At 31.3% G+C, this 10,652-nt stretch overlaps 2 protein-coding genes across 2 annotated transcripts; both read right to left on the bottom strand.

Annotated features, from left to right (window-relative positions):
- Positions 1–853: 853 nt before the first annotated feature.
- Positions 854–2,294, bottom strand: LOC129899722 (2-hydroxyisoflavanone dehydratase-like). The gene has a single exon (XM_055974755.1). The coding sequence runs from the start codon at positions 2,164–2,166 to the stop codon at positions 1,210–1,212; it is 957 nt and encodes a 318-aa protein (XP_055830730.1). The 5' UTR covers positions 2,167–2,294; the 3' UTR covers positions 854–1,209.
- A 3,322-nt stretch (positions 2,295–5,616) lies between these two features.
- On the bottom strand, positions 5,617–7,257 carry LOC129900737 (uncharacterized). The gene is made up of 2 exons (XM_055975758.1): positions 6,512–7,257; positions 5,617–5,654 (listed from the first exon to the last, which is right to left on the bottom strand). Exon 1 carries the CDS (start codon positions 7,220–7,222, stop codon positions 6,530–6,532), a length of 693 nt encoding a protein of 230 aa, XP_055831733.1. The 5' UTR covers positions 7,223–7,257; the 3' UTR covers positions 5,617–5,654; positions 6,512–6,529.
- Between the last annotated feature and the right edge of the window lie 3,395 nt (positions 7,258–10,652).

Genomic DNA, 10,652 nt, shown 5'->3' with positions numbered 1-10,652 from the left:
AGAACCAAATAAATGAAAAAATGTTATATTGTAGCATATTGCACTAGCTGCTAGGCATTATCGATCTTCCGTTTCAGATTGTTTGAAAATTATAATTCTGAATGTTCTAAAGTAACTAGTTGTATGTTTGGTGTTATATATCGAGGTACTTTATCTTTTTGGTGTTACGTCGGTTCATTGTAATTTTTTCAAGGTGACCAAGTTCATAATGCGAAATTATTTTGTAGATGTGAGTTTAAAAATATTCTTTCTCACGTAAAAAGTTCTATTGTATGCTGTTATTTTAAAAGAAGAGTTTTTTATATATTAATTACGGAAAATGCATAAATATATCTCTTAACTTCACAAGCGGATATATCTCTAGTTTAAAAAGTTGGTGCATATATACTCTTATTGTTTACCAAATCCAAATGGTGCATGTATTATTGCCTCCTCATATCTCAAACAACAACTATGAGTTCATTCATAATTTCATTAGATTCAAGAATTAGATTATGCTGAATCATAGATATTCAAGTTCCCTCAGTTAAGCTTTATTATCTTTTCATACCACAACATATATAAGATAAATCTAGATCTAATTAACAAGAATCCTTTAGTGCAACTGAATCGGAACAAGAATATATAGATCCCTCGATTAATTATGATCACGTTGGAGTACTCCCACATCGGTGGGTTAAGGGTACTTGATCTTTTCAAATGGCCTTGATAATCCTTTCTAGCATACTTTTTGAATTAAGTTAGATCCAACGTTCATATGAGCGTTCAAACGTATCTAACTTGATATATGTCATGAACAAGATACACGAGGATCGATGAATCTAATAATAATACAACCAAAAATTCCAGATTCACTCATAAATCTTAGATTTACACCAAAGAAATCCATCAATTCCCAACAAAGAGTTGTGTTTATTCCATTTTGGGGCAACAAAGTATGGGGGAGATCCAAAGTACTAGTAACATGATAACAAGAACAACTTGTTGTAGCTCAAATCTAGGCCCACGAGCTAGATTTCTAAGATTATCAAGTTGCACTGGGATTTTTCCCTTTTAGCTTGTTCTAGCTCAAATCAAGGTGTTCAAGAGAGCTCGAGGTTTAAAATTTCTTCAATAATTTGTAAATTAACAGAACAATAGGAGAATCTTAGTAGCTCAGTTTGTTGGCTATACACAAAGAAATATTAAGCCAAAAATACATAAACACAGTTATACACTTGACAGTTTGATAAAATCAGCAATACACTTTATCAAATTTTTGGCTTTGTCACTCTCAGGATTCAAAATCTGAAAGCAATGTCCTTCTCCTTCAATATCAACCACCTCTACTAATTTCCCACTTTTCTCCACAGCTTCTGCATAACAAATCCCCAAATTTCTCAGCTCATCTTTCTCTGCTACACACACTAACATCTTCAAACAACCCAACTCTGCCAATCTTGAAGCTTTTTCAACTAAAGGATTAATCTTTGGATCATCAATTCCATTCTCAGATGACGGATTTACAAACACCCAAATCTTACTTAACAAACTATCTCCCCTGTTTTCGCTCGACGATAGAAAGTATGGGAAAGAAAGAATCCCACCCAAGATTTTAACTTTACCATTCAATTCCTCAATTCCAGCTCTAAGCACCAAATGGTGAGCTATGTTACCTCCGGCACTGTCGCCGCCGACGAAGAATTTCTTGAAATCTCCATGGTCAATTAACCATGGTTCTTTTTCGATTTTGGGGTTTTCAAGAACATGAGAGGCAACCCATTGAAGAGCTTTCCAAGAATCTTCGAAAATTGCAGAAAAAGGATGCTCTGGAACAAGTGGATATTCTACAGAGAGAATAATAGCGGTAGATTCGGAACATAAGAGGTTAAGGTAACGTTGGGAGAGGAAAGAGAAAGTGGACCCAACACAAAAACCGCCGCCGTGAAAATACACTAAGATAGGGAGCTTTTGATTATTAGCAGTGATTCTTGAGAGCTTTGGGAGAAAGATTCTGGCTTTGAGGTCTAATGAAATGGTGACGTCTTTGGAGGAAACGCCGGTAGCGGAATCTTCCGGTGACGGAGGAACGTGAGGTGAGCGGAAAATACGTTCAATCCGGCCGTCTTTGAAGACGCGAATGACCGGAGAAAGATCAATTAGCACCTCATTGTCGCAGGAATCCATAATTTACTGACTTTTCTACGATGAATTTTGACTTGTGGGTGACAGACAACTCAGTATGTCATTACAAAATTGTACAGTGATTTTTTTGTGCTTAAAAGTTTGGATTGACTTTTTTTTGAGAGATAGGATAAATAATTTTAAATTGAATGGATTAAAATGAAATATTTCATCATAAAATATATACTGCATTTAATTAACGATGTAAATTTATTTTGAATATAATTTTTATTTCAGACTTAATTCAAAGATATTTTACCATATTAACCTATTCGGCGCAGCAAATGAGTCCTAACATTAAAATGAATTAGACTTAGAACAAAAAGAAATTTCTTTGACGGTCAGATTAGGTGGCTTACTTAAAAAGTTATAGGAGTAGAATATTTTAACTAGAAATAAAAGAATTTTTCATCAAAATCTCGTAAATAGGGATAGAAATGAGGCACGGGTTAGGATGGGTTAAGTCTTCCTCTATTAAGGTTTTGCCCTATTATGCCCTGCCCCATTTAAGTTACAACCCTATTTAGATTAAATCCTGCCCTACCCTGCTCTATTTGACCCCCATTTACATACTTAAGTAAAATATAAAATTTATTAATTTAAACTAAATAAAACAGTTAAATATAATCACCGCGTCAATTTCAGATGGCTTTCTAACGTATGAAATGATCTGCATATTAAAAGAATTATTATGAAGCATGTATTGACTGTTGTAATTCTTATTTAAATAACCACTCTACTAGATAATGATAAAATCTGCATATATTCTATCTTTCTCAAATTTTACTTAGCGAGATTTTACGAAGTATATTATTGTTATGTAATTCTTACTGAAGTAGTCAAACTTAATTTGAAATTCTAAAGTGGTTGATTCAATCTTTTCCTTTTCCCCGTTTCTGTTGTTAGAGAAGATCTCAACATTAAATTTGTTTTATACTATAATATTGAAAACTCAGAGCATTAAATTATAAAAAAAAAACAACTAGACAAATTACAGGGAAGAACAAGAACACGGCCAATTAAAAATTTAGAACTGAAAACAAAATCCAGATCATTAACAACGACATCTATTCATGCTTAAACAGTCATATTTACCCATATAGTCATTTTATTTATTGAAAAGATTCAAATTTATTAGAAAAATGAAGAGAAAATCAAATTTTACCCAGATTTAAGAAAAGAATATAGTCAAATAAATCAATCAAAAAGATTGATGATAAACAATTAGGAACGCAGATAGAAATTGCTTGTGTGATGAGCTTTTTGTAAAAAAAAAAAATCCACTACCTATTTTGCCCGTTTAAATTTACAGAAAAAATATCTTGCCCCACCTTGCCCTGTCCTGTTCTACCTCGCCCCACTTAAGTTTTGCACTGCCTGCCATGTTAAAAATTTACCCCACCCTGCGTTCCAGCCCCGTCCTTAGTGGTGTCAATGGGTTTCAAAAGATTGATCGAATCGAATTTTACTGAATTGATTTTTAGGTTTTTTTTAATAAAATCGATGATTTTTATATATATTTGTAATCATGTTGAATAATTAGGTAGGTTTTTTATTTTGTAAAAATTAATCGAAAAAATCATGAACCATACCGAATAATATATATGTAAAATATATTTTATATATCAAATTTAAAAATAATAAAATTATTAAATTTTTTGCTTTAGACACAAGATAATATAAGTGATTACAAGCGACAATATAATTAACACTCAAAGTCCTAACACTAAAACTTTTTATTCATCTCTGATTAAATTTAAATTAGTTCTAACATCTCAACTCTCGAATAGTAATTAGTAAACTACAAGGTATTTCAATGATCTTGGATAACACGCTATAAGTTATTAGATATTTTTCCTCTCTTATAGTTTAAATTTCTCTTATTGGATACATAAATTAAGCAAACTCAGTTCTTGAGTTTCATGTTGATTGATTCTTTCAGCTCGTGTGATGTAAATTATATATTTTGTCTTTGCTTTATATTGTTTTACACTACCATAATATAATTGGATGAATTTCTATTTATGTTTTCTTGATTCATCACTTCTTTAACAATAAAAATATTTAGAGATTTTTTGTCAAAGTCATCCCAAGTATACCTAATAGCATTTTTTTGTTTGTTTTTTTAGTATACGTAATAGCTTATTCTAATTTTTATATTTTTTTAAATAAAAAAATTGAAAATTAACCGAACAGTATTAATACCGAAATAATGGAACGGTTTTGAAAAATCTAATTTTAATTATAAAAATTAAAATAACCAAAACAATAATATAATATAAATTTCATAAAACAACTGTCCGAACCGTACCATTGACACCTTACCCGTCCTTATTGTTAACTCTACTCATAAACCGCTACACAAAAATGCAGTAGACATGAAAAAAAAATTAAGGTGTAATTTATGTATGTTTGGTCTATTTTTTTTGTGTCTGCTGCATTTTTATGTAGCGCATTCTAAGATTTTGATGAAAATTTCTTATTAAATCTTAAAATATTATATTTAATAATAAAAATAATAATTAATTAGTTATTTATCTCTATGAAAACATTTCAGTCAATTACTATATCAACTGAAATATAATACTTTGAAAATTCAAAAAATGAAAATAAATTGTCCATACGACTTATTGTAGCGATCTACTAGCATTCGCCACAGACACCCTTTGCGTCGACTTGAGAGGGATTTTTTGGTTGTTAAATGTATTGGTAGATGTGGCTTCAAAAATAGACAATAAGGGTAAAATTGATTTCAAAACTTAACGTAAGGTAAAAGTGGTCTATTTTTGATAATTTAAGGATATTTTTAACCCTTTTATATGCCTAGTTAAAATAAGTTCTATGTATAATTCAATTGTATCATCGTTAAAATATCAAATTGGTGAATGGGTAGTTGTTGTTATTCTTCTTGAAATATCAAATTGGTAAGAGAATTGATTGAAAAAGGAGGTGAAAAAAATGATTTTATTGTTTAACTGTGTTAATTTGAAAGAGAGACATTTTTGAACTATTTCTAATACGTTGAGAATATTTTTGACCCAACAAATGAAAGGAGATACAAATTTGATCTAGTAGGTAGAAGAAGGACATCTACGAATCATTTCTAATACGTTAAGGATATTTTTGAATATTTTTTGTATATATAATAACGCAACAATATATATATATACACACACTCAGGGAAGGAGCTACCTTAAGTTGAGGGGATTCATCCGAACCCTCTTCGACGAAAAATTATACTATTTGTACAAGGTTCAAATAATTTTTTATGTATATATAATAGATATCAAACCTCATTAAACTAGTTTGTGTAGCTTTTCGTTTTTTCCTCAAGCAGCTTTTCGTTTTTTCCTCCTAGCTCCGCCACTGTAATATACTCCTAGGACAGCTTATAGCTTATGCAGCTTTTCGTTTTTTCCTCAAGCAGATTTACGGATCCACATAAGCTTTAATTTTTCCTGTTTAATGTCTGCATTTACTTGAGCTTAAACCTGTTTAAGAGACGTAAAGTACCAACCCATTAGAAAGTTCGGATTGCTAAACAAATTAAAGCAAATTAATTTTATCCATTTGCTAGCCTCTCTATATTGCCCACAAATCACTAGTATTGTTTTCTCTTTACTGGCCATGGTTTCCAATAAGAATATAAATGTAGTTAAGGCCGGGTGTTGGTGAAATTACAAAATTATAAATTATAACTGAAAAATAAAAATAAAAAATAAAAAATCTCTTCAAGCTGGGATGTTGATATCTCTTCTGTTTAAGAAGACTCAAGCCCTCTACAACAAATTCTATGACTTCGGAAATCTAAAGATATGGTGATGCGTATTGCTGCTTCCATTGCACATGAGTAATCAAAATTTCACTATTTGAACATTTATTTCAATAATTTCGGATAGCTTGGTTCAATTCAAGATCTATGGTTATGTGAAGGAATTCTAAGAAAGTCAACAAGACATATGGTTCAAAATGAACTAAAAATCAAGCACATGGTTCACCTTTCCTTGTTCTAAAATATTAAAGCTAAAAATGTTGGATATTTTAGTAGCTCAGTTAGTTAATTATTTAAAATTTTACCTTGCAGATAAAAATTTGATTTCTCGTCTTATAATCTCCTTCTCCATTTCCCTCTTTTTTTTTCCTCCGATCTCCAATGTAATTAAGAAAAAACAATTAAAAAGCTAAAAATGTCGGATTACAATGGAATGAGTCTTTGATACATTACAAGAAATGAAAACACAATCATGATATCCTTAGAAGGAACATTAATCTAAATGAGAATGAAATAAATAAAAATTAAAGATACAGTATAGAACATCTATACAAATTGAGTAAAAATGACGATCACCTTCAATTTCTGCTCTCATCATCTCTCTACTCTTCCTTTCTTAAGAGGAAAAATAGGTGGTATTGCATTGTTTTTCCCCTGTCTACAAATTGGCACATTAATCAAAGGTCTTACTCTTATAGTTGCTGATTTAGATCTCTCCAATCTTTTCTTAATCTTGTCCACTACATGCTTCTCTTTGCTTTCATCTGTTGGTGAAACTTCGGAATTCGAGCTCGAAGAAGAAGACGATGATGATGATGAAGAAGGTGATAAAGAGGAAGGCTTCTGTTTTTGTTTTTTCAATCTTAATAACTCCTTCCATAAAACAGTACATGTTGGTGGCCTAGGAGATGGATCTTCATCAATAAACCAATTTACTGGCCTACTCTCTTCTTCTTTACTATTCCCCTGTTTTTCATTCACTTGTTCCTCAGCATGCTCTGTTTTGAGACTAATCTTGTTGAGTTTTTCAGCGTGGTGGATTTGCCAATAGGGAAGTAATTTGCCTTCGAAAATCAGCTCTTCGGCTGTCGTCATGTTTCCAGTTGTGAAATTGCTGGATAGGAACTCAAATTCTGCTGCATTAAGCTCCTTTTCGCGCTTTTTCTCTGTTTGAGAATTTGGAGTAATGGATATGAAGTTTTTCTCATCAAGAAAGTCTGAGGAGAAGGAAATTCGAGGGCCCGAATTCGGATCAACAGATCTAGGTGGAGTTTCTAAGGATACCATTTTAGTTCTATCAGTAAAAGAGGAAGAGAAAATGGAGTTGGCTAGAGGTAAGAACAAGAATAGTTCTGCTTTATACGGGGAGGAAACTGGGAAATAGTGAGGGGTAGGGCTAAAAGGTAAATGTACTTATTTGATCGAATTCAATAATTTTAATTTATATTAGAACAATTATTAAATAAATTTATACTACTTGATGATACTACCCTAAACTATTGAACCCATGGGGATGTTTGTTTGGCGGATAAAATTATTTTGAGATTATAGTTTTGAGACTAATTTATATTACATCTGGGATAGAATAAGATAACATCAAAGTATAAATTTATTTTGGAATTAGTAATATATTTATTTAAATAAAGTATAAATTTAATTTCAAACTTAATTATGAAATATCCATCTTATCTCATGAATCAAACTATTTTTAAGGGTGCTTTCATACCGGAGAATGTTTTCTACTTTTTCATGTTCCATTTATCAAAATATTTGAAAAATATAATCTCTAAAAACACAAGTTCCTTAAAAAGAGAAAATGAAAAATGATTTCCTTAGTGAAACAAGTTTTTTTTTTTAAAAAGTGACATTTTATATTGATTATGTTTTTCGCGTCCTCCAGCAAATCTCATTGGACACCTTACCTCCACATCTTAGCCTTCATCCCCACTACTCCACACCCATAAGTTCTCATAATATTTATTTAGATTATATATAAATATTTTATGATAATATTTTTCACTTTATATATCCACCTCTGGAGCGCCATAGTGTGTTAGTGAACTTTTGAACTCTTTTTAAGGGTTCTTTGGTATATGCTAGTAGTAAATATTTGGACGGTGAGAATATATATGTTTAAACGAAGTGGTCTGGCGAAATAGAAACAAATGAGCTATTTGCTGTTTTTAAAAAAAATATATATGGGAAAGGCACATGCATGGACAACTTTAGTACGAAAAGAGAGCTTTTTTTAAACAGTAACATGGAATCTTATTATTGTCTTTAAAGGATTCAAATTATAATATATAAGCATACAAGACAATAAAGTAATTCTTGAACAAAAATTTTCCTTAGAATTTGATTTTCTTTTTCTTTGGATTTTCTCTGTCTCCTTTCAACTAATAAAGCTATTTCAATCTCTCGATTCTAGGCTATCTAGCTTACCATAAGAAAAAAGTTAATTGTGTCAAAACATAAAATGGGATCAATTAGGAGTCAATGATACATTGATGCAAATTTTTAGAGATCATGATTCAAAATGGTGAGTTACCTTGAAAAAGAAAATGTTTAAACGTTATTGACAGAATTATTTGATATTTGTATTAGTCAAAACTCGATAGAATAGTCTAAATCTGTAGGAATAGTTAGCTCGAATATCATTATTAGTTATTAAAAAAAGATGTAGTAGTTAATTAGTAGTGTCAATTAGTGAGAAAAACAAATGTTTTTAACAGTTTGACCCTACATAACCTAGCAGAGAGCTCATAATGACATTGGAGAAGTTATAGGCATGTGGGCACATGAGGCTAATTTTCAAACCATGTGATCTTTCACTTCCCAACAAAATCAAACAGAACATGCAGATTTTGGCTCTTCCCAAACTCCCTTTAAAAAAGCTTCTTAATCATAGGGATAATTAGAAGATAGAAAAAAAAACTTCCTTCTATTCGATATTATTTACTGATAATTAATTATTTTTTTAATTTTAATTTATGTGACACATTTTTTTAAATCCACTTCTAAAAGAAACGTAATCATTTTATATTTACATCAACCGTGAATAAATTTTTTCTGAGGTAATTGTCCCTTAGCAGTGTTCACAATAATAGATATTATGTCCTGATATTGGAAAGCTGGCATTAAGATTTGTAATTTGGAGTACTTGTATCTAACCAAGACAGCTAATGAACATAACTAGGGTGATAATAATACACATTAGTATTTTTATTTGTATAGGTGTTATGACAAATGTTACTTCTATTTTTAATGTTGCAGAGTATCTTGCACATAATGGCTTTACTTAATGTTTGATTATATCTATGGAGATTAACAACGGTCCTATAAATGAATACATCGGTGGCGCAAGGTTTAAGCTAGTAAATGATATTAGAGCTCCAAAATATTGGTAGACGAAAAAGTTTAACGTTACAACAACAACAAACCCAGTATAATCCCACCATGTGGAGTCTGGGGAGGGTAGAGTGTACGCAAACCTAACCCCCACCTTGAAAGGTAGGGCGGTTGTTTTCGAAATACCCTCGGCTCAAGAGAGGAAAACAAGATAAAAGGGTCAGATAGGGACAAGCATATCGAAAACAAGATGAACACAAAGAATAACAAAAGTGAGAAAGTCATGGTAGAAATAGTACGGAAAGAAAGAGGCATTAACTACTATAAATAAATAAGATAATCAAAATACAACGGCTCCACACCTATAAACAGCAATACAATGCAGAAATCAAATGGCAATAAACAATGAGCAGAACTACAACTACTATGGTGTAAGGATAAGTCACCTAGCCTTTTATCCTAATTTGAGTCCTTCACAAAAGAAATTATAGTGCGCTAATGCGCCGACTAATAGGGAAGAATAACGAGACTATGTACTAGCCTTCTACCCTAATGTGGGTCCTCCACACCCTCCTATCTAAGGTCATGTCCTCGGTAAGCTGTAACTGCGCCATGTCCCGTCTAATCACCTCTCCCCAATATTTCTTCGGCCTACCCCTACCTCTTCTGAAATCATCCATGGCCAACCTCTCACACCTCCTCACTGGGGCATCTGTGTTTCTCCTCTTCACATGCCCAAACCATCTTAGTCGCATTTCCCGCATCTTGTCTTCCACTGAGGGCACTCCTACCTTGTCCCGAATAGCCTCATTTCTAATCATGTCGCTCCTGGTATGCCCACATATCCATCTCAACATTCTCATTTAACTTTGAATTTATAATTTTATTTTCACTTAAAATAATATCAAAAATATTTTAGAACTTTGAATTAAATAACTCAAATCTTCATACTAATAAATAAAAATTTTAAAATAGCATCCAAGGTAATGTATTGCAAACACATGAATAACATCTTATTAACTAGAATTAATCTCTTGATTTTATATTACTACGTGATGTTAACTAAAGGTTTTATGTCATTTAATGGTCTATATATGTAAAAGTAAAAACCACAATTTTAAATTATTATTTTTTGTATGTTTTATTAAGAATTTTGTTTTAGGCTATTAATTTTATTGAGAGTTACTATAGAATATGACTTAGGGAAACGAAAAGAGTATAATAAGTAATTATTGTTAATATAATTAATTACAAATAGCAAGAGATGTCTTGAGTATAACTATTACCATCGAGGCTCATAATCTACTTATATTATTATAAAGCTTTAAAGTTCTAATTTACCTGCAAAATAAAAGCAATGGTAAGTACT

Source organism: Solanum dulcamara, chromosome 8 (assembly GCF_947179165.1).
Source record: "Solanum dulcamara chromosome 8, daSolDulc1.2, whole genome shotgun sequence".
NCBI classification, from domain to species: Eukaryota; Viridiplantae; Streptophyta; class Magnoliopsida; order Solanales; family Solanaceae; genus Solanum; species Solanum dulcamara.
The sequence above is the reverse complement of the archived record's forward strand: the minus strand, read 5'-3'. Positions and strand labels throughout refer to the sequence as shown.

Coding starts and splice junctions, on each gene's coding strand:
- LOC129900737 (XM_055975758.1), bottom strand. CDS start 7,222: ATGGTATCCTTAGAAACTCCACCTAGATCTGTTGATCCGAATTCGGGC.
- LOC129899722 (XM_055974755.1), bottom strand. CDS start 2,166: ATGGATTCCTGCGACAATGAGGTGCTAATTGATCTTTCTCCGGTCATT.